The 22,532-nt window shown below is 56.8% G+C and overlaps 6 protein-coding genes across 6 annotated transcripts; 5 read left to right on the top strand and 1 right to left on the bottom strand.

Annotated features, from left to right (window-relative positions):
• Positions 1-120: 120 nt before the first annotated feature.
• On the top strand, positions 121-2,377 carry INS49_008405 (uncharacterized protein; the record flags this gene model as incomplete). Its single annotated transcript, XM_043169148.1, has 6 exons — positions 121-290; positions 353-629; positions 926-1,146; positions 1,237-1,940; positions 2,001-2,105; positions 2,163-2,377. The coding sequence occupies 6 exons, from the start codon at positions 121-123 to the stop codon at positions 2,375-2,377; spliced, it is 1,692 nt and encodes a 563-aa protein (XP_043026828.1).
• A 399-nt stretch (positions 2,378-2,776) lies between these two features.
• INS49_008404 (uncharacterized protein) lies at positions 2,777-3,677 on the bottom strand (the record flags this gene model as incomplete). The annotated part of the gene is made up of 2 exons (XM_043169147.1): positions 2,777-2,944; positions 3,021-3,677. The coding sequence occupies 2 exons, from the start codon at positions 3,675-3,677 to the stop codon at positions 2,777-2,779; spliced, it is 825 nt and encodes a 274-aa protein (XP_043026827.1).
• Positions 3,678-5,356: 1,679 nt separating this feature from the next.
• On the top strand, positions 5,357-9,571 carry INS49_008403 (uncharacterized protein; the record flags this gene model as incomplete). Its single annotated transcript, XM_043169146.1, has 8 exons — positions 5,357-5,581; positions 5,640-6,038; positions 6,094-6,343; positions 6,399-6,593; positions 6,655-6,852; positions 6,908-7,833; positions 8,306-8,447; positions 8,844-9,571. 8 exons carry the CDS (start codon positions 5,357-5,359, stop codon positions 9,569-9,571), a joined length of 3,063 nt encoding a protein of 1,020 aa, XP_043026826.1.
• An 869-nt stretch (positions 9,572-10,440) lies between these two features.
• Positions 10,441-12,393, top strand: INS49_008402 (uncharacterized protein; the record flags this gene model as incomplete). The annotated part of the gene is made up of 3 exons (XM_043169145.1): positions 10,441-11,312; positions 11,372-11,756; positions 11,809-12,393. 3 exons carry the CDS (start codon positions 10,441-10,443, stop codon positions 12,391-12,393), a joined length of 1,842 nt encoding a protein of 613 aa, XP_043026825.1.
• A 931-nt stretch (positions 12,394-13,324) lies between these two features.
• Positions 13,325-15,147, top strand: INS49_008401 (uncharacterized protein; the record flags this gene model as incomplete). The annotated part of the gene is made up of 4 exons (XM_043169144.1): positions 13,325-13,516; positions 13,574-13,607; positions 13,667-14,826; positions 14,893-15,147. The coding sequence occupies 4 exons, from the start codon at positions 13,325-13,327 to the stop codon at positions 15,145-15,147; spliced, it is 1,641 nt and encodes a 546-aa protein (XP_043026824.1).
• A 1,419-nt stretch (positions 15,148-16,566) lies between these two features.
• On the top strand, positions 16,567-21,510 carry INS49_008400 (uncharacterized protein; the record flags this gene model as incomplete). The annotated part of the gene is made up of 11 exons (XM_043169143.1): positions 16,567-16,770; positions 16,833-16,916; positions 16,980-17,127; positions 17,397-17,732; positions 17,795-19,140; positions 19,345-19,800; positions 20,032-20,764; positions 20,838-20,960; positions 21,042-21,109; positions 21,174-21,422; positions 21,484-21,510. 11 exons carry the CDS (start codon positions 16,567-16,569, stop codon positions 21,508-21,510), a joined length of 3,774 nt encoding a protein of 1,257 aa, XP_043026823.1.
• Positions 21,511-22,532: the final 1,022 nt, after the last annotated feature.

Genomic DNA, 22,532 nt, shown 5'->3' with positions numbered 1-22,532 from the left:
CACAAGAGCCTCGCTCCAACTTCCTGCCGCCTCTGCTCCATATCCCCCTTTCACCTAGCGACTCCCAGGAGAACAACTCAAGACATTTCTTTTCATACAGCAACAAGTTGGTCGGGCAAGATGGCAGGCGACCATATCGCACCGACCCTTCGACCCGACGACTACGAGGATCCGAAGGTCGAACACGTAAGGCAGCGAACCTTGGGCAACGTGCGCCTCCGCCATCACGAGACAAACGAGACCATCCTCATCCCAACACCATCCAACGATCCCAATGACCCCCTGAACTGGTGAGTCGAATTGGAACTCAGCCTCGTCACTTGGTATGCATCAAAGATCTGACTGGGCGCAGGCCACAATGGTACAAGAAGTGCATCGCGGTTCTCGTCTGCGTGGCGATCCTCATGTGCAATTTCCTGGCAGCAGGACCGACGGTCACCATCGTCAATACGACCTTGGACTTCTTCCCAGCCTCGCCTCCCACCGTCGATCCTGCGGGCTTCAGCGCCAATATCTCCAAGGTCGCATACTTTTTCAGCACGACGGCGCTACTCCAGGGAACCGGGAACTTCATATGGGTTCCTCTTGCGAACAAATACGGCCGCCGTCCTGTTTATGTGGCTAGCTATGTGAGTCCCACCAGATTTTCATATGTAATCTGTTGAAGCCGTCGTGTACTGTGACCAGAGGGAGACCCCAAAGCGGACTCTGAAGGTCCCAGTGGTGGAAAATGGCACCAACAAGACCGTGGTGGCTGAATAGCAATCGTTTACGTCCATGACCCATATATGCAAAGCAGATGATTTCAAACCCAGCCTTTAAAAGTGTGACGGGTGTACACCCTTTTGTTCAACTCGCATCTCTATGGCTTACTGGGCTCAATTTTGGCTTGGTGTTTTGTTTTTCCTCCTGACGCCTGACTTAGTCTGCCCTCAGACACAAAGCGCTGACTATTTCTCTGAAGACTCTGTACCTCGCGACCGCCATCTGGGCGATACTCGATCATTCCTATTCCGGTTTCTTGGCTGGGCGTATCCTCATGGGCTTTGCCTCTGGGGCAGCGGAGACCATTGCACCTGTGACCATCTCAGACCTGTTTTTCCTCCACGAGCGTGGCTCTATTATGGCCCTTTACACGTCGTTCCTGTCCGTGGGCGTGGGCTTCGGCCTGATAATTGCTGGGCAAGTAGACTGCGAAATCCGGATTAAAATGTACTTGCTCTAACACGTTTATAGTCTCATCACTATCAACAACCCCTGGCGTGTCATTTATGAGGTTGCGGCAGCCATCATCGGGTTCATCCTCCTCGTCGCGTTCTTTGCCTTCCCAGAGACAGCATTCGTCCGCGACGAAACAGCTGTCCTTCATGCCCAGCCTCTACAGCGGCTGCCAAGCGGTCACGACTCCGAGAAGACTCACCAGACGGCAGACCGTGTCTCGGACATTGAGGCTGCGTCTCACTCTCCGCAAACCCCTGCCAAGAAGAAGAAGGCATACTTGCAGAGCCTCAGCCTTTACAACGGGGTATTCACTTCGGAGCCCCTCTACAAGATCTTTGTGCGCCCCTTCGGGCTCATCCTCCTGCCCCCTGTGCTCTGGGCGGCCCTTGTGGAGTCTGTGACCATCGGCTTCCTCGTCGCCGTCACTTCAAACGTCGACCCTGCCTTCTTGGCCACGTACAACTTCGAAGCCTGGCAGGTCGGTTTGTGTTTTATTTCTGCCTGTATCGGCTCCGCGGTCGGAATCCCCGCCGGCGGAAAGCTCGGCGACGTGGTAGCGGACTATTTCACCAACAAGAACGGGGGCATCCGGGAGCCCGAGATGAGACTGCCTGCCATTCTCCCAAGCCTGATTACGACGCCCTTGGCCCTGGTGCTGTACGGCGTGGGCATCCAGAAGCAGCTGCACTGGATCTGCCCGACCGTTGGACTGGGACTATGTGAGTATAAAGCCTGGTGATGAATGTGCATGTAACAAGGATCTGACCCGAAGCCACCAGTGAACTTCTCAATTGTACAGGCCACAAATATCGTACTTGTCTACGTTATCGATGCTTACCGCCCCGTTGCTGGTGAGGTCACCTTGGCTGTCATGGGTTTCAAATGTGAGTGATTGTGTCTCGGCAACTCATTTGCTCAAAGACTAACAATTGTACGCGCAGCCCTCTTCGGCTTCCTGCTCTCGTTCTACACGAACCCGTGGGTCGAACAGTCTGGATACCTCAACGCCTACGGCGCGATGGCCGGCATCGCCGCCGCCATCCTCATCCTCTGGGTGCCGCTGTACGTATGGGGCCGGCATGTCCGCCACGTCACCTGGTCGTGGCCTGTGATTTCCTATGTCCACTGGAGTGAGGACCGCGAGGTTGGCGAGTGAGGGCGGCTGTTGGGTCATTCCATCCATTATGTGTTCGGTCATTTCATCAGTCTTTCCCGCCGAGTGTCTATGCTGAACTTTCCACGGTGCGAAATGCATGTAAATGAGTTTTGTGGTGTTAAAAAGCACGGCTGTGCGTGGCTTGATGGTGCCAACTTGCATAGTCATAAGGATGCTGTACCAATGAGCTCGAATATGAATCCGCTTGTGAAACCCCGAGAAGAGCAAGTTGCGTGAATAGGACTGTGCCTCCCCCAAACCCGGCAAAGCCCTGAAAGTCGAGGGATACAGAAGTAGAAGCCCCTTGTTGTAAATGTTCGTCGTCGCTCACTTACAAATGAGATTTATGTACGGGCACCGATGTTCTATAACATATACAGTCCTAATACCATTTTCAACTTATAGTGACAACCCACCGTCCAAGACCATGTTCTGTCCCGTGACACTCTTGTTCTTCACGAAGGTCAGAACCTGCTCCGCGACGTCCTCGACAGCGGCCAATCTCTTCAGCTTGGACGCCTCGGTCATCGCCTGTATCCTCTCCGGGGGAAACCTCAGTCCCCATTCCTGGTTGGTCAAGCACGTCAGAAGGGGCGATTCTGTCCTCAAAGTACAAGAGGCATAGTTGAGAGGTTAGACTCACAGTCAGCAGCAAACCAGGGCTCACGCTGTTCACCCTGACCTTGGGGGCGGCGAGCATGGCCAGCGCCTTGGCGAGGTGCAGGTGGGCGGCCTTGGTGACGGCGTAGGCCAGGGAGCTCCCGCTGACCTTGACGCCGGCGAGGCTCGCCGTGGTGACGAAGCACCCGCTCTCCCTGGCGCCGCCCTCCTCGTCGTCCCAGCCGGCCGAGAGGTAGGGCTTGGCGGCGTGCATGAGCCACAGGTGGCTCTTGACGTTGACGGTGAAGCACCTGTCCCAGTCCTCGTCGACCAGGTTGTCCTCGAGGTCGTACAGGTTGCGCATGTGTGTCCAGCCGCCGTTGCTGAAGACCACGTCCAGGCGGCGCTTGCCCTCGCCTCCGGAGGGGCACATGGCGTCCACCGTCTGCTCGACCAGCCGCTCCACGTCCGCCCGCGAGGCCAGGTCCGCCTTGATGGCGTGGTAGTCCACCCTCCCCTCGGCCGGGGTCAGGGTGCTGATGGACTTGAGCTTGGCGACCAGCTCGTTGGCGCGCTGGATGTTGCTGGCATAGTTGATGACCACGCGCATGCCGTTGCGGGCGAACAGCTCTGCCACGCAGGCGCCGAGGCCGGCGGATCCGGCGGTGATGAGGGAGATGGGAGGGGATGGCGAAGACATTGCAAGTGTATTTGAGGACGTTCAGAGGCTGCCGGCTTGCGAGGCGAGGTTGGAATACAGTTGGGGTACCCACGTGTATCCACAGCCGGGGGAGGCTTTCACTCTTCTCCTTCCCTTTTCGGACGAGAGGCGCACAATGATTCGCTGGTCTGACTGTCTTGTCTTAGGGGATCTTACTACTGTAGTTCTCGAGCCTAATCTCGTTTCCCCCCCCCCCCCCCCCACGAGTTTCTCTTGTTGCTTGATGAATCGCAAGTTCATCACGCGAGAACGGAGTCGAGAAGCACGAGTGCCACCGTGAATCCGGCCGGGGTGCGGGTGGGGGCTCCGTTCACGGATCCATCGACCAGGGCCGACTTTACATGGGGTGCCTGCCGCACGCGAAGCCTAACTGTAAATGCTTACACATGCGAACACCGTGCTGGGCTCAGTTCTACACTGCACCTTTTTTTCACACAGAGCGGATAGACTGTTATGGCTTGGTGGATGAGACTGCGTGTCAGAGCAGGCAGTCAGACAGACAGATCAGGAGGTGTATGCACATCACGCCGGGGGTCTAGGCTGGCCTGGCCTGGCCTGGCCCGACTCTTGTCACTGTCGCATGTTGCCCTCCTCGGCTGCAGTTTATTTCTGTACGCAGCACATGGTCCATGACAAGAACAGGAGTTCTGAGTGGGACGGAAGAGAGCTGTTCCAACGTTGCAGGCTAGGCAGTGCGACTAACAACACGGGGTCCTGCTGTACGTACACGTATCCGGCTCCGTCCCCCACCTGCCCACTTCCCGAAGGCCTGCCTATTTCGGAACTAGTTTCCACCTTTGGACCTGTGCTAGACTATCGTGTTCCGCTTCTTCTGCCCCAGACGTGCCACTGCGATCGTCAATGTGACCTTACGACTGTCTCCTCCTCCACTGCCCTTCCGTATGATATTTCATCTAAACGTATTCGTATTCAGGGTCAATGGCCCCACCGTCCTGCGACGTGTAGGCACTGCTCCCGTTCTGGCCGACGGTCGAGGCCACCTCCCACAACCGTCGACGGGACCCGGACTGACAGCATGCTGGGACATGTGCGACTACTGTTATCCGCACCAGCGAACCAGAGGGCGACCGAGGCACCTAGGCAGCGGTAACTCTCATGCCGCCCGGGACGGCCCAAGGGCCCCACGTTCGATTCCGGTGGGCGCCCCCGGGAACTACCAAGTAACTCTGGCGGGATTTGATATTGTCGCACGTCTGATGACCAACGACCGACCTACCTGCCTGGGTACAGTCCCACCGCTTCCAACATGTTTACCCGCTGCCTTGTGCTTGGTACGGAAACATGCTCTCTGCCCTTCCCTGCCTCGGTCTTGCTTCTTGCCCGGCCGCCGGTGCACCGCCTTGATGTGGTCCCCACACCTTCGCGCCCACCCGTCAACTTGTGTGTCTGACTTGTAACATCTCTCTCACATACTCAGGGGAGCTCGGAAAGTCTCCGCGGATCTTGAAGCCTATTTCTCGTCCATTGTTAGCTGTCTCTCCCCTCCCAGAAAGAACAGTGGCTGTTCTGGTCGTCGCCGGCGTACTATTCGCCGTACATCTGCCACGAGAGCCTCGTATCTGCCGAATTCAACCTGTCTATTACTCTCCGCCTCGCACCTCTGATTTCTTGAACAGTACTAGAAGCCACACTGCAATATGGAGAAGATCAAGAACCTGGCCGGCAGTCTCAACGGGACCGGCCACGGCGAGGGCGTCGTCAATGGCACCGGAGCCCAGCCTTCGTCGAGTCCCAACAAAGTCGGACCCACGAGTCCCCTCGTCGATGACCATCCCACGCCTCTGAAGGTCATAATTATCGGTGCTGGCATAGGAGGCTTGTCAGCCGCTGTTGGCTTGCGCAAAAACGGCCACCAAGTCGATGTGAGCCCCGGATACAAGCTCGTGACCTCCTCCAGACAGACACTGACTCTCTCTCCAGCTTTATGAACAGTCGAGGTTCGCCAATGAGACGGGCGCCGCAGTGCACCTGGCACCAAATGCGAACGGCTTGCTGAGGAAATGGGGCATCTTTGCCGAGGACTTTGGCGCGACGCTGATGCAACGCATGGAGGAGCGCAACGAGAAAGGTGACAAGCTCAAGGACATGGATCTGAGGGGAATGAACGCACAATGGCAGCACCCGTGGCACCTGAGCCACCGGATCAACCTGCACGAGAAACTCAAGAAGGTTGCCACGGCTGAGGAGGGCGTTGGCACCCCCGCAAAACTGCACACCTCCAGCAAGATCGTGAGTGTGGACGCTGAGAAAGGGCAGGTGAGACTTGCGGACGGCACGACCGTCACCGGTGACGTGATCCTGGGAGCAGACGGTATATACGTAAGTGATGCTGGTCCGGACTCCTGGTGCCCTCGCCGCTGACTCCCCCTCTTAGTCGAAGTCAAGGTCTGTCATCAAGGAAACCAAGCTGTTTGGCTCCGGCAAGGCCGCTTTCCGCTTCTTGATCCCACGACAAGCCGGCCTTGACGATCCAATCACAAGGCCTATCGTGGAGAAGGGGAACAACCTGGTGATCTGGTATGGTGCAGACCGCAGGATCGTCATGTATCCATGCAACGACAACAAATTGCTCAACTTCAACTGCATACACCCTGAAAGTGAATCCCACGCGAATGCCAGTGACGGTGAGTGTGCATCCACTAATAACATGTAGTCATGGATGCGACTGACAAGACGCAGAATGGAACAAGGAGGCCGATTTCAGCCAATTCCTCAAAGTATTCGAGAACTTCGACCCGGCGCTCCTTGCCCTAACTAAGAAGGTAGACCCGACAAGCATAAAGGTGTGGCAACTGATGGATATGGAGAAGCTGCCTACGTGGACGCAGGGAAAGCTTGCGTTGCTTGGAGATGCTGCTCACCCCTTCACCCCTCGTGAGTGCAACACAGGCGTGCTTTGAGAGATACAGTCGTCCTGACGCGAACAAAACTGTAGACCAGGGCCAAGGTGCTGGCCAGGCCATCGAGGACGCTGCCACCATCTCTGTCGTGCTGCCCAAGGGCACATCACCCGAGGCAGTCTCGGACAGACTGAAGCTGTATGAAAAGATCAGATACGACCGCGCCCACCAGATCCAAGAATACTCTCGCCAGGCCGGCAAGGACTGGATAGATGGGAAGCCGCAGATCGACAGTAAGAGAAGAGCTCTTCCCTCTGTCCGATAATGAATGCTGACAAGGTCATCCAGTGATGGCATATACCGCCTACAACTTCGGCCACGACGAGTTCGACAACTCCGAAAACATCTTCAAGCGTTGGAAGTGGAGCCTGAAGCCCAACATGTACTGGCGGATGCCGACTGCTTTCGGGCCGTTCCCAGGACCAAGACAGGACGCGTACGGCCGCTCGCCCCAGGAGGGTCTCCAGCGAACCTTCAGCACCGTCTCGGTCAAGTTCAAGACGTCGCGGACGTACCTGGAGACACTGTTCCCCAACTCGTCCTTCCGCTTCAAGAGCCCCGCGTCCGTCTGCCAGGCGTCCATCTCGATGACGGAGCTCGACAACATGGCGTGGCTGGGCGGCAACGGCTACCGGCACATCGGGCTGTACATCCACGGGGTCGAGTACGTCAAGAAGGACGGCAGCACGATCGCGGGGACGTACATGCCGGTGCTGTTCGAGTCGCTGACGGACCCGATCGTGTCGGGCCGCGAGGAGCTGGGGATGCCCAAGCTGTTCTGCGACGTCGACGTGCACCGGCGCGGCGGGTCGGTGCGCGTGGCCGCCAGCTGGCGCGGCGCAAAGTTCATCGACCTGGCCGTCACGGACCTGCAGGAGGACGACCCGGCCTCGGAGGCGGGCACCATCGGCGGCGAGGCCGACCACGGCATCCTCGTGTACCGCTACATCCCCGCCGTGGGCAGGCCCGGCGTGGCGGACGCCGAGTACGCGGTCGTGGTGCCGCACGCCGAGGAGGAGCCCAAGGCGACGGTGACGAAGGTCCTGCGGGCGCCACTCGCGGGCCAGGGCAAGAAGGGCGGCGCCAAGATCGAGATCGACGGGCTGGACTGGGAGGCGCTGCCGACGCTTCACCACGTGGCGGGCGCGCTGGCCCAGGTCCCCATCTACGAGATCGTGGGCGCAAAGGTGGTTGAGGGGACTGGCGTGCCGGATGTGAGTGCTGCTGGGAGGATTGAGTGAGTCGACGGCGGCACTTGGGGTCGGTGTAGTGGTCGGGATGAGTACGACTTGTCATGGTATTGCATGGAGTATGTTTGTACTCCAACTGGCATTCGTCTAGGAAGGGGGGGGGGGAGATGTCAGGCCACTTCAGTTGAGCATGAAGATACCAGTACCGGCGAAAAATAAATATTTCGAGTGAAACATCTCTGTATAACAACAATCAATCCTGTTCTTTTTCTCATTGGTTTTCGATTCTTTTCTTTTATTCTCTCCTATATAATTTTGAGGCCATCCTGAAGGACAAGTCTTGATTCCGTGCCCATTTCTCTCACAATGGATACAAAGCTTACCCCACGTGTCAAACCTATGGATTTCAAATGCCAGCCAATGTGCGCAATGATAGTTAGTAGGACATATCGACGGCTTCAAGCCACGGTGATACTGGTCATGACCAACGGCACAGCAGACCGCACCAGAGGCACACAGGAGCCAACGACACCTGCACATACTCTGCGAAGCGACAGCTCGACCCTTGGTGGATCTACTAGTCTCCAAGAATAAAACGGGGCGCTCGATGCCCGAGGAGGAGGAGGAGGAGGAGGATTGTGAGTCCCGGGGCCATCCCTGACCAGGTGTCGGCCCCGCGCTGCCCCCCCCCCCCCAGGCTTCCCCGCCTCCACCTTCCCGACGGCGGCTTCCCGCCCGCTGCTGATCGCCGAAGTGTGTTCAGCGACAGTGATCGGGAAGTTGGGTGGAAAGGGGGGGGGGGCTAGTTCTGTTGCCCGTCCAAGAGAATGGGACCGAAATCGCCCCCTCGGAGACCATGGGCTTTCTATTTTCCAGCCGAAGAAAAGGTCCAGGCTGCTCGTCTCCGAAGCGTCAGGACCGAGCTGGCCGAGAAGTCCGCCTTGACATACCACTCACCCACATAATAAGGCCTGACCTCATGTTATATGGTATTTACCACAGCCCACAGCTACTTACTTGGTAGACACTGCTAGATCTTCAGGAGCCAGATAGAGAAGAACCCCGTCTCGAGGACCCTACTGCGAAACCACCGCCGGCAACTGTAATCAAGACCAAGAGCTACCTGACACCCACGCCGGGCTTCGCACCTACACTGTCATTCAGACCATACCACCGTCCTGCACTTTCTCTCAGGATGGCAGAATCGAGCAACAGGACCTCCAACCTCCGGCAGCCCAGCCGGTTCATCACCGACCACAACGAACAGGGGCTCGCCGTCTTCAACACCTCGATCCCGGAGCCCATCCCGGCCGAGATCATCAACAACGGCGACGCCTTCTACCTGGGCTACACGACCTCGAGCACGCCGGCCGACTTCACCAAGAACGCCGACGTGGACGCCTACGCGAAGCACCTGGCGGCCCCCCCGGGGATCGTGGTCCCCGGCGGCTCCGTGCTCAGGATCGTGGACCTCCGGCCCGGCGGCGAGAGCCCGATGCACCGGACGGTGAGCATCGACTACGGGGTGGTGCTGGAGGGCGAGATCGAGCTGGTGCTGGACTCGGACGAGGTGAGGGTCATGAAGCGCGGGGACGTGAGCATCCAGAGGGGCACCAACCACCTGTGGAGGAACAGGAGCAAGACCGAGTGGGCCAGGATGCTCTACGTCCTCCAGGAGGCGAAGCCCATCCTGATCGGGGGCAAGAAGCTGGGCGAGGACTACGGTAGCGGCATGGCTGGCGTCAAGCCGTCTGGGAACTGAGGCAGATGTCACTGGAGTCGGCTGGGAGAGACGGAGCCAGTTGTTGGGAGGCAGGGGGAGAGGGGCGAAAGGCGGGCGTTACCAGACAGCTAGCTGTACAACTTCAAGGTTGGAATGGAAGAAGGTTGATTCAACAGTTTCGTGTGTGATGTCGCGCGATCTCCCAAGACACTTTTCTGCTGTGTTCGCCGGTGCATGGCCATGTCGACACAAGTCTGAAACTCGGATGAAGTCGAAGCTCGCTGTGACGTTGGACTGATTGAAGGTGACCGGTTAGACCAGAGGCTACTAGGTACCTAGGCACTCTGGCACTTGCGCTACCGTGCGCGGTAGAGGGCTGTCGACTGGCGCGGGCAGCTCCACCTGGTCGCGGGAGCTAGAGATAAGCCCTGGGCAGGTCCGTCGATAAGAACGACGGTGCTTGGCATGGTCTCGTGAGGCAAAGTACTCCGTACAGGTCCACCACCACTTTGCGTCTGAGTGCCCGTGGGCCCCTCCCTGGCAGCACATCATGTCATACTGGCCTTTCTCGCGATAGAAATGATACACCGCAGCCTCGCCTCTCCGGAAGGCTTGTTCGTGTTTCCATGATTCCCCCCAGTCCCCAGGTGGCAACGTCAGGCGGGTGAGCCCCCCTCCCCAACCCCTTGGAAACACTTCGAGGTCATTTCTAATGATGGGTCGTATAGATCTCGACTCCGATGAGCCACACTTCATCCCAGAAGCCATACCTCGCCTACACGACGGCTTCGCCCCTGTGTCACATGCATAGTTCATGCTTGTGATGCCATTTCATCTAGCACAGCTGTCACCCGCCCGCGAGACCGTCCTCAACCGTGACTGCCCTCCCGAGGGTTCAAGAAGCACAAATGTCATCCCCCGACTATTCCTCCGACTCGTCCTCGGGGGCCTCGAGCGACCGCAGCAGTCCAGCTCGGGTATGCCCCCATCGTAATGCCCGGTTCCACGACCAGGAATGCTCCAGATACTTCGACTGTCCGAGCCACCAGTTGGAGAGGGCGACATCGGAGGCCGCAGCGTCCGACGATCAACACGGTGAAGAAGATCAAGAAGATGTGGATGAGGAGAGAGAGAGCTCTTCCAACGAAATATCCCCAATAAGCGAGGACGAGCCTGGCGGTCAAGACACAGACGATGCTCCTGCTGCGGGCGTTGAGTTAGAGGCCGAACCCGAGGCCGACAACTCGGGGCACGATGTGATCGACCTCACCGCCTCATCACCAGAGAACAATCAGCCGAGCTCTCCAGAAATTGTCTCGGGTGTGTCACAGATTTCAGGTGTTGAAAGAGGTGTGACCGAACCATTTGGGCAAGGGAGGAGCCAGCTAGAGACTGAGGTGATTGATCTCACTGGGGACTCATCCGAGGAGCCGGCTCAGCCAGGGCCGTCGAACCCAAACCAGAATGTTGAACGTGCCCTGCCTACACTCCCGCCGTCTGCATCCGGCTCGAGCATCTCGTCTCACCGATCCGCAGGCGCCGGGTCTCCGTCGTTCCAAAGGCGACCAGCCACGCCACCGTCACCTCCGCCTGCCTCCCGAAGGAGAACATCCTCCAACGCTTTTGCCGCCACTAGGGCTAGTCACCAGCAGCAAAGACCACCAGAGTCTAGAAGACCTTCGGACCTAGTCCTGCCACGGTGGCAGCCCGATGCCGAGGTTACCCTTTGCCCCATCTGCCACACCCAATTTAGCATCTTCATTAGGAAACACCATTGCAGGTAGGTCTCCTGCAATATCCTGGACTCACTTCCAACCATACTGACTGCTGCGTGACCAGAAAATGTGGGAGGGTGGTTTGTGCCTCTTGCTCACCGCACCGCATCACTATTCCTTATCAATATATCGTCCACCCTCCTGGGACGCCACGCCCGGGGGCTCAGAGGCACTCATCTTCCTTCCTGAGCGGTGAAGGCGGGTACGCCGATTTTAGTAGCCTCGGCGGTGGTGAAAAGGTCAGGCTTTGCAACCCGTGTGTGCCTGACCCAAACACAAATCCGCCACAGTCTCAAGAGTCGCCGGGCTCCAGAAGGGTCCATAGCAGGTCCCAGAGTGGTGCCTCAGGAACGACGGCACATGGGTCAGGCCTGGCGCCACCAGGTCGTCCCACCTACTTCGCGACCCGAGCTGATGATCCATATGGGAGGAATAGAAGCGTCACCATGGTTCGTGCCATCACCGTATGTGGGGTAATTCATGCTAACTCATCGACTCCAGTTGGCAGACGGCTCTCGACAAGCTTCGGGCAGTCGACCTTACCAATATCAGTCTACTCAGAGTAGGATTCTGAGCGGGACTCCGCCCTCTCACTATCCCTATGCCGTGCCCTCATCAAGCTCTTCGTACCGGACGTTGAGACACCGCTCGATGCTCGATGCTGGACAGTCTTCGTCCTCCATGGCAGCGGCTAGCAGGAGGCCGTTGCCGCCAGACCCGCCACAAGTAGCGGAGGAGGACGAATGTCCAGTCTGCCACCGCGAGCTCCCATCACGCGAGTTGGCGAATTTCGAGGCTCTGAGAGAGGCACACATCAATATTTGCATCTCGTCGCACAGCGCTTACGGGACCCCCAGTGGTGAGGGCTCTAGCATGGCGCCCAGGAGGACAGGCATGTTCCCATATGTCGCTACAGAGAAGGACTGTGTAGACAGTGCGGAGTGCACAATCTGCCTGGAGGAGTTTGAGGTTGGCGACCCCATGGCAAGACTGGAATGCTTCTGCCGGTTTCACAAGGACTGCATATCGCGATGGTTTGCCAAAAACCCGGGCAGGTGTCCGGTACACCAGCACGCTATTCCATGAACAGGTTTGGTCAAGGGAGTTGTTGTCAACCGGGGTTGAAACTTATGCGTTGAAGTTGAAGGGTGAGAGGTGTTGAAAGAGGGCGCAGTGCCCGTGCGGAAGGCTTTCTGGGATTCGCGGAGCTGGTCTATCCTCTCTGCTTGCCCTGTCTAGACTCTGGGTCATTCGGAGCGCTGCATGGCGTTGGGGGCTGGTCTCTGAATTTTCTTTTTGGGACATGTTCATTTTTTGAGGATTCGCACTCTCTTTCCTCCGTGCTTGATTTTCGATTTCCTCACCCAGTCTTCAGCTCAACATGAAGGTTTCCATAAACGGCATGGAATTAGATTTAGGGGAGTTGCGAAAGAACCAGCATCCTTGCTGTTGGAAGGGCTCCTTGGCGGATCACGAGCCCTTTCGTCTTGCATTGACAGGCACCCGAGGGGGAGAGTTGTAGAGGCTTCGCTGTCACGTCTGAGATTCATTACGTACAGGAACTGTTGTCACCTGCCCATTTTTGTAACAGAGACTTGGAGGATTGGCTACCGACAGGCTTCCCCAGTGCATGCCGCCCCGCGGCTACCCACGGCTGTGGAGCAGCGGGCGCCCTGTGCATGGGGTACTTGTACACGAGGGAATCCACCCTTATCGTGCCGGGGCATCCTTATCAGGCCGACTTACACCGGAAAGGCGTGGCTTGCCTTCATTCTTTAATTCCCAAGGCAAGACACATCACAACATAGCACATACACACCAATTCATCTTGGTTATATGTGAATTGGTATTGTGTATCAGCCTCTTCAGCACAACATTGGTCACCTCACCTAGCCCCCATAAATCGCGTCGAATTATGATCAGAGGAACCACCCTCCGGGGACTTCTGACTCCGAGATCGGTTCCTTTTCCAGGCTGTCAGTTCCGTGCCCGTCATGTGTATACCGCACACCGTTTGATGCATGGCTCCTCCAAGAGGCCTCACGAGGTCCTGGGCACCGCTGCCAAGCAGCCAGAGGCTGAGCCGCTTCCTGTCCAGAGACCAAACGACAGGGTGACCGTCAATGATGTCAAGGAGCGAAGGGCCAAGGCTGGCAAGCTGGTGGCCGGCGTCGCGGCATACTGCGACAGTGACATGTTCAAGGCCCCCGTAAGTACTCTCACAACCCTTTATAATACCGCAGTTAACACTAGAGAATGATTCCAGTCAGTGGGGAAGCCAAAGGCCAAAATTTGGGATCGTACGTGTTCACCTACCCCTTCCTTGGAAACGTATATCGTTTGTACTGACCTTGTACAGATCACCTGACAAAAGAATCACTTTCACGCCGGCCCTGCATGCTCAAGCAGGCGGCCAAATTCCTCAAGAAACCTGGGCTGATCTCGCTCGGCGGGGGCCTTCCCAGCCCTGAGCACTTCCCATTTGAGTCTCTGAGCATGAAAGTGCCAACGCCGCCGGGCTTCGATGAAGAAGCCACAAAGGCGTCAGGGGCGACTCTGACCATAGGCAAACACGACGTCAGAGATATCCCGGACTCAGAGTATGACCTCAGCATCGGGCTGAACTACGGCCAGGCAACGGGGTCCGCGCAGATGGTCCGCTGGGTGACGGAGCACACGGAGCTGGTCTTCAACCCGCCCTACGCGGACTGGCGCTCGTGCTTGACCGTGGGTAGTACGGGGGCCCTGGAGCAGTCACTGCGGATGTTCTGTGACAGGGACAGGGGCGACTCAATTATGATGGACGAGTTCGCCTTCTCCACCGCCCTGGAGACGGCTGAGCCGCTGGGCATCAAGGTCGTCGGGGTCGCGATCGACGATGAGGGCATGATCCCGGAGTCGATGGACGAGATGCTGTCGAACTGGGACCCCAAGGAGAGGGGTGGCGTCAGGAAGCCGCATGTCGTGTACACCGTCCCCTCGGGCGGGAACCCTACCGGCGCGACCATGGGGGCGCAGAGGAGGAGGGACATTTACACCGTGTGCCAGAAGCACGACGTCTTCATCCTCGAGGACGAGCCGTACTACTACCTCCAGATGGAGCCCTACAACCGCGGGGGCAAGTCGGCGGCGGCCGCGGCGCCAGAGTCGGTCGAGGGCTTCCTCGACTCGCTGATCCCCTCCCTGCTCAGCATGGACACGGATGGGCGCGTCCTGCGCATGGACTCGTTCTCCAAGGTCGTGATCCCCGGCTCGCGGTTGGGCTGGGTGACCGGTTCCGAGCAGATCATTGAGAGGTATATCCGGCACTCGGAGGTGGCCAGCCAGGGTCCCGCCGGCCTCTCGCAGGTCGTCCTCCACAAGCTGCTGGACGAGCACTGGGGCCACGAGGGGTACTTCCGGTGGCTGATGAATCTGCGGATCGAGTACACCAAGAGGAGGGATGCTCTCCTCAGGGCTTGCGAGGAGCACCTTCCGGCCGGGGTGGTTAGCTTCAGCCCACCGGCTGCCGGCATGTTTGTGAGTCGATGTTTTCCGGACTTGTTTTCCACAAGTATAGTTGCTAACGATTGATTTCCCCCAAAGCAATGGTTCCGCGTCGACTACAAGCTCCATCCGGACGCCGGGAAGCGCAGCATACCCGAGCTAGAGGAGGAGATCTTCAACTCGTGCATCGACAAGGGCGTGCTGGTCGCGAGAGGCAGCTGGTTCACCGCGGAGCATGACAAGCCGCCCAAGGACCTCTTCTTCAGGGCGACATTTGCGAGTGCCTCGCCCGAGAACATGAGGGAGGCCATCCGCAGGTTCGGCGAGGCTGTCAGGACGAGTTATCGGATTTGAAAATCACTCATATCTGTCAGTGACAATCAACAAAGCGAGACGTTCTGTGGTGGGCAAGGACTGAAATGCCGGCGCCCTGAATGCTTCTTGGGAAGGCTGAACCTGAACGGACGGCAGAATTCGCTTGGCATAGCCTGACAATGCCATAGCCTGAATTCAATCTGCCCGTCTTCAATCAATGGGATTCTCAACCAGAGTAACAAGGCTCCGTGAGGATTGAAGGATCATGGCACCCAGGTGTAGCATCTCGGTAGCGCTGAGTACTTGACCAACCAGGGCCCACAAGGGTAGACGTGAAGGCAGAGGAAGGTGAGTGTAACGCTTGTTGATATATCCTTCAACGGTCGATGTTCATTACATGGATGAGCATCTTACACCGCTTCAAGTCATGGTAATGCTTGTTATTCGCCAGGCACCCACCCAAGATCCTGTCAATCATGTGCATCCCAGTGGATGATCCATCACCTCAGACGGGTTGCGTCCCGACAGCCTGAGGTTGGTACTCGGGCCCAGCCTCGTTCGGGTAAGCCTCCGCGGGCCCAGGTTTCTACTCGTGGTGTCTCATTCGCTGTCTCACCTGTTGGAGAACATGTCGGGTCTACCCGCGTCCGCATCCACATCCAACGTTCTGGGTCAGGTTGATAAAGGTAGTACAGTAGACTATACTAATTGGCAGGCCTCGGGCATCGGGGGGTTCCAATGTCCGGCTGACCGCCACGAAACAAGCGGGCGCCGATACGCTGCGTCTCGGTTTTGCCCGTGTTGCTCGTATCGGGTCGCCGTGCACACCTCCATCCCACCCCCTGGCGTTGGCTGGTTGAGAGTCACGGACCCTGTGATGGGCACATCGCTGTCCTTGGCAATGACGGCCTGACGCCCTTCAAGTTTTCCTCCTTCTTGCCACAGCTGCCACAAGGCAACTGCCCCGACCGCCTTTGGACAAGATCCCATGAGTAACAAGCCTGTGATAAGCCATTCCTTCCTCTTCTTGGGCTTATTGCCCATTTCAGATCATAATCCTTGCAGCTGTTGTCCCTTTTCGGCTCCCTCAGTGGGGCCTGCAGGGGCTGCGGCGAACCTCGTTGGTCGACATGCCAGTTGTCAAGATACAACTTCTTCTGGCTTGACTATATCAAATGCTCTCATCGCTTCTCTGTCCATTATTTTTTCAAGGCTATAGTTGTTAGCTTGGGCATTCTTTAACTCCTCTCATGTGGCCAGCGCCTCGCACTGGGTCTGCTGGACTGACTTAGACGAAGCACACGCAACCCCTTGGACCAACAAGATCACCCACCAGAAGACTACCCCATAGGAATATTATCCCACGGAATAGTGGTCCACAGGATTTCGAGTTGACACGACCACACTTGTACGGTGCTCACGGAGCATCGAGCGGCAAGCGGTCTCGAGGCAGAAGACATGGCCGCCAAGGACGATGTCGATGTGTCAGTCGACAACAAGCCCGGCCAGCAGCAACCTTCCGAAGATGGAACCCCTAAGCAGGCGGCCCAGAACGAGAGGCAAGCAGTATGGGGTGACTACTTCCGCGTCTTCACATACGCGAAGAAGTGGGACTTTGTCCTGATGTTTGGCGCTGCGGTGGCTTCGTTGGCGGCTGGTGTTGTAAGTCCAACAGGTCCAACGGCCACAAAGACTCCTTACTCTCAAACTGATTTCAACGGCAGACCACGCCTCTCATGAACGTAATATTCGGCCGCCTGGTTGGTAACTTCACCTCGTTTGGCACACCGGGATCAAGCACCACTCGGGTGAGTCTCTCAGCCTTGCAAGCCGTCCCCCATATTTCGTGGGCCTAATGGCATCGTATCAAGGCCAACTTCGAGCGGACACTCAACTTCCAATGTCTTCTGATGTTTGTTCTGTTCATCGTGCGCTTCACCTGCAACTATGTGTCCAAGTTCTGTTTCCGCCTAATCGGGATTCGGCTCTCTGCGGCCATCCGCCTCCACTACCTTTCCCGTCTGCTGTCTCAGACTGTCCACGTCCTCGACTCGATGCCACCCGGCGCTGCTGGGGACCATAACTAGCGAGGCCAATGTCCTGCAGATCGGGATATCGGAGAAGCTGGGTACATTCCTGGAATTTGCGGCTTGCATTGGTAGGTAAACCCAGGCAGCGGGCTCTCGTTCCTTTTGCGCGCGTTTGCGTTCCAGAGCAGGCTCGACCTGCTTCCTGACCGCTCGGGTATCTCATCTGGACAACTTCTAACCCAGATTGTCGTCGAATAGTTGCTGCGATTGTGGTAGCCTTCACCTACTCATGGCAGGTTACGCTTGTGACGTCCAGTGTGGTCCTCTTTATCGGCCTGTGTGTTGGGATTCTCCTGCCATTCATAATCAAGGGGACCAGCCGCTCGACTGTAGCCGAGACAAAAGCCGGAGCCGTCGCGACTGAGGCATTCTCGGGCATAAGAATGGTCTATGCCTGCGGCGCTCAAAAGAAGATGGGAGACACATACAGCTCCTGGGTCGTCGAGGCCAAGAAGCATGGCATGTATACGTCACCCTTCGTGGGCCTGAACTTCGCGTTGGTGTTCTTCGGGCTCTATAGCGCGTTTGCTCTGTGTAAGTGTACACCCGTCTCACGCCCTCACCACGTTCCGAGGTCACTAACACAACGATGGTAGGCTTTTGGTACGGGACTAGGGCTTTCACGCAAGGCATCGTAGACGGTATAGGCTCCATCGTGATCGTCTTATTCTCCGTCTTCCTCATGGCGATCTCGCTTGAGAGAATGTCGGGTCCGTTGATTGCAGCAAGCAAGGCTACCGTAGCAGCCGCAAGCTTCTTCGCCGTCATCGACGCACCGCAGCCGGACAAGGGCACCTTGAAGGAACCGGATGTGACTGCCGATGGGGACATTGTCTTCGAAGAAGTTACGTTTGCCTATCCCGGTAGGCCGAACACCAAGGTCCTGGATAACCTCAACCTCACCATCGAGGCCGGAAAAGTGACGGCGATTGTCGGGCCTTCGGGAAGCGGGAAAAGTACAGTCGTTGCTTTGGTGGAGCGTTGGTACACTTTGCATTCACAGGCAGCTATCAGCAAGGCAATCGAGAAAAAGGTCGAGAAGGAAGAACCAAAAGTGTCGGACAAGAAGCCAAAAGACAAGAAACTCTTCTGGTCTCGGTCAAAAACAAAAGGCGAGCAAGCTAAAGCTGGGGATCGGCAAGAACAGGACGCCGTCACAGACACAGCCGTGACGCCTCTCCCGGACGAGCAGGATTCTGGCGAGCCGGTACCTCTAAGCGGAAGAGTCGTTACCGCAGGACACAATCTAGACGACATCGATGTCAAGTGGTGGCGGTCGCAGATTGGTCTGGTCCAGCAGGAGCCCTTTCTCTTCAACGACACCATCTACGCCAACGTGATGCACGGACTAGTCGGGACAAAATGGGAGAACGAACCCTTGGAGGCCAAGCAGGAGCTCGTCAGAGACGCATGCAAGGAGGCCTTTGCAGACGAGTTCATCGACAGACTGCCCGATGGCTATGAGACCCAAGTAGGCGACGCCGGGCTGAAGCTTTCTGGTGGGCAACGACAACGGCTTGCAATCGCACGCAGCATCGTGAAGAAGCCCAAGATTCTCGTCCTGGATGAGGCAACGTCGGCTATCGACGTCCGCAGCGAGAAGATCATTCAGGCCGCCCTCGACAGGGTGTCCAAGGGCCGCACTACCATCACGATAGCCCACAGGCTCTCCACCATCTCGAAGGCCGACAAGATTGTCGTGCTACAAAAGGGGAAGCTCATGGAACAGGGCACGCACGAGAGCCTTTTGAGTAACGAGGCGGGCGTCTACTCCGGGCTTGTCCGAGCACAGAGACTGACCCTAGGCAGGGAGGAAGACGAAGAAGACAGTGACGCCCTGGAGGATAAAGAGGCAGAAGAGATCCAGGCCATCCTGAGCCGGGAGAAATCGGCCTCCAAGGCCCTCGCCAGCGGAGGCGAGACAGAGCTCGAGACCGCGTGGGTAAATCGTGGCCTCGCGGGTAGCTTTGGCCGGCTCCTTTACGAACAGCGCAGCCGCTTCCCATTCTATGTGCTCATACTCCTAGCAGCGTCTGGGATTGCTTCTGGAACACCTCTTCAGGCGTGGTGAGACCCCCTAGATGCCGCTCTTCCCACAAGGACAGGCTAACTTTTGTCTCAAAGGCTTTTTGGCCAAGTGTTGCAGATCTTCACGTTCATCCTCTCGCCATCCCGGTTTCTTCGCGAAGCCGAGTTCTGGTCACTAATGTGGTTTGTTGTGGCCATCGGACTGGGCTTCTGCTATCTCGTGCTGGGCATCGTCGCCGTGAACCTGCAGCACTTTATCTGTGCCGCATACCGCCAGCAGTACTTCTCGGCAATGATCCGGCAGAAGATGCTTTTCTTCGACGACGAGAACCACTCCGTGGGCACGCTCGCCTCGAGGGTCCAGGGCGACCCGAAACAGCTCGAGGAGTTACTCGGTATGAACATGGGGATGGTGGTCAGCTCTGTCCTCCAGCTTTGCGGCTCTTTGACCATCGCGTTCGTCTTTGGGTGGAAACTGGCTCTTGTGGCGACATGCGTGACGGTTCCGATCGGCCTGGTTTGCGCCTGGTATCGATTCAAGTATGAGATGGAATTCGAGAAGCTGTCGGCTGAAGTAAGTTGTTCTTCCCACTCATGTCTCCCCGTCAATTTCCTGCCGTGAACCTGCTCCAAGGCAGTCATGATATAGGGGCCTATTGATACTTTTCCGTTCGCTCAAGCATGGCCAAGACTCCTACGGACAACATCTCACTTTCCTTGTGCTGGCGCCAGACTGGGAAGCCTTGATCCTCTCCATCACTTGCCATATTCATGCTGTCCCGGGGAAAATACTGACGTCTATCAGGTCTTCTCGGAGTCAAGCAAGTGGGCAGCTGAAGCCATCGGCGCCTTTCGATGTGTTTCTTCCCTAACGCTGGAGGATGTAATCATCGAGAGGTACAAGCAGCTGCTCGATGGCCACGTAGTGTCGGCCTACCGCAAAGCTCGCTGGACGACGCTCATATTCGCCCTCTCCGACTCGCTCGCCCTCGCCTGCCAGGCTTTGATCTTCTGGTATGGCGGGCGACTGCTGGCCAGCGGTGAATACCAGGTCCTGAACTTCTTCGTATGCTTCATGGCTGTCACGCAAGGAGCTGAACAAGCTGGCGTGGGGTTCTCCTTCGGTCCCAATGCCGCCCAGGCGAACGCAGCGGCAAACCGCATATTGAGTATCAGGGAGAGCCGGGGTGAGCGAGCAAGTCTGAGAGATGATGCCGCTGGCGGTAACAAGAAGACCGAAACGATTCCGGACAGTGAGAACGGCATCAAGATCGAGCTGAAGGATGTCGGCTTCCGGTACCCAACCCGCCAGGTCCAAGTCTTCAAGCACCTCAACATCACGGTCGAGAAGGGCCAATTCGCAGCCCTTGTGGGCGCATCGGGGGCTGGAAAGTCGAGCACGGTGGCTCTTCTCGAACGGTTCTACGATGCCCAACAGGGGAGTATAATGTGCAACGGGAGGGACATCACATCAGTAGATGTGCACGAGTACAGGAAAATGTTCTCCCTCGTAGCCCAAGAGGCGTCGCTTTTCCAAGGTATCTTTCCCTTCCTTTGGCGCCTTTCGCTCTGATGGCTTCAATTCATGATACTGATATTTAATTTGTCCAGGCACCATCAGAGAAAACATTCTCCTCGGAATACCCGATTCTTCGACAGTGACTGACACTCAACTTCGCCAAGCGTGCCAAGACGCTGCAATTCACGACTTCATTATATCATTACCTGAGGGCTGTATGTACAAGCGTCCTGCTTTTACAACTTGTTCTTTATTCGCGAGGTGCATACTTATCATGATTCGCTAATACTTCGCAGACAATACAGACGTTGGCTCCCGCGGCGTTGCGCTGTCCGGCGGACAGAAACAACGCGTGAGTATCGCGGTAAGTGATTTGGTTGCAGGACTAAAGTTGGCAATTAGCTCCCGAGTACTGATGTCGTTGACAGAGAGCCATAATCCGTGACCCGAAGGTGCTGCTACTTGACGAGGCGACGTCATCATTGGACTCGGAGAGCGAGAGGCAGATATCCGCTGCGCTCCAGAAGGTAGCCAAAGGGCGAACAACGGTCGCAGTGGCACATCGACTGTCGACTATTCAGCACGCAGACGTGATCTATGTCCTGGGCGAAGGGAAGGTATTGGAGGTCGGCACCCATGCTGACTTGTTGAAGCAGAAGGGCGTGTACTATACGATGGTATGTGTTTACGGCTGCCCTTGAGACTCTGGGCTTTTGCTAACAGTACCCCGTGTTCTAGTGTCAAAGTCAAGCTCTCGATCGATGAGGGATGTATACATTAGAATTTGGGCCGGCCCAGGTGTGTCAAAATACGAAACACTTGTGAGTGGGTGGCGTTAAAAAGGCTCGGCTATCTCTGCTCTCAAGGGCAACTCCAATCTCAATACCCAAGCTCTTCACATATGAAGAGAATGCATGCATTTGCTACAATTTTGCGAGTGCTGTATTTTTCTCCGGATGAAATGTCTCCTTAATCTTCTGCCGACGACAAGGATGGACCGTGATCCGTGGACGAACCCTGGCTGGCTACAACACCTTGGCCCCCCTTTTGTTTTCCTTCTCCCAACACCTGCATGTCTTGCTGTGGGGGTACCCAGGGATCGCCACCAGGACACCAAAGGCCGCCAGGACGTATGATCCTATGGTAAAGCCGCTCCCAGGATCGTCATGCGCAATGGACCACCATAAAGCCAGAGACAGGCTGGTTGCAATGCCGACAATCGAGGTCCCTATCAAGGCGTGACACACCGTTACTCGATAGAAACATTCCGCGTATGAGCAACAACTCGCGGGATAAGGCCCTCTGTATCTCGGGCACAGCTGAGTATTGAAGTTGTCAGACCACGCTGGTCATCAAAAAGTTGATGCGCGTCCACGTCCGGCTCTACTGTGCGATCGAAAGTGTCCGGGCCAGGCCAGTTTGGTCCACCGAGGGTCTGGTGTACGTCGCCTTGGTCTCTCACATGACTAGAGCCATAACCTAGAGCTCGAACGAAAACTCATGATACCGATTTCTTTCTGGTCGGGTTTGTCTCCCGGACGGGGAGACGGCTCACGCAGCGCACCAGTATCCCTGCGCCTTGCCCTCCATGCACGATAATCGCGCCGCAGGACCGCGAGCTCGTTTTGAGGAGAACCTTGTTTCTCTAGTAAATTTGCATATTGCTGAAATGTCGTGAAGGAGTCTTGGCCTGCGTCTGCTGGCAAACGAGGCAAATTTACTCGGCCAGCTTCAGCAGCAGGTCATCGGACAGAAGTCGTCTTGATCAGGCTGGGCCGTCGGTCACA

The sequence above is a fragment of the Diaporthe citri genome (genome assembly GCF_014595645.1).
Source record: "Diaporthe citri strain NFHF-8-4 chromosome Unknown scaffold_3, whole genome shotgun sequence".
Taxonomy (NCBI): Eukaryota; Fungi; Ascomycota; class Sordariomycetes; order Diaporthales; family Diaporthaceae; genus Diaporthe; species Diaporthe citri.
Note: the sequence above shows the minus strand (reverse complement) of the source record. Positions and strands in the feature narration are given on the sequence as shown.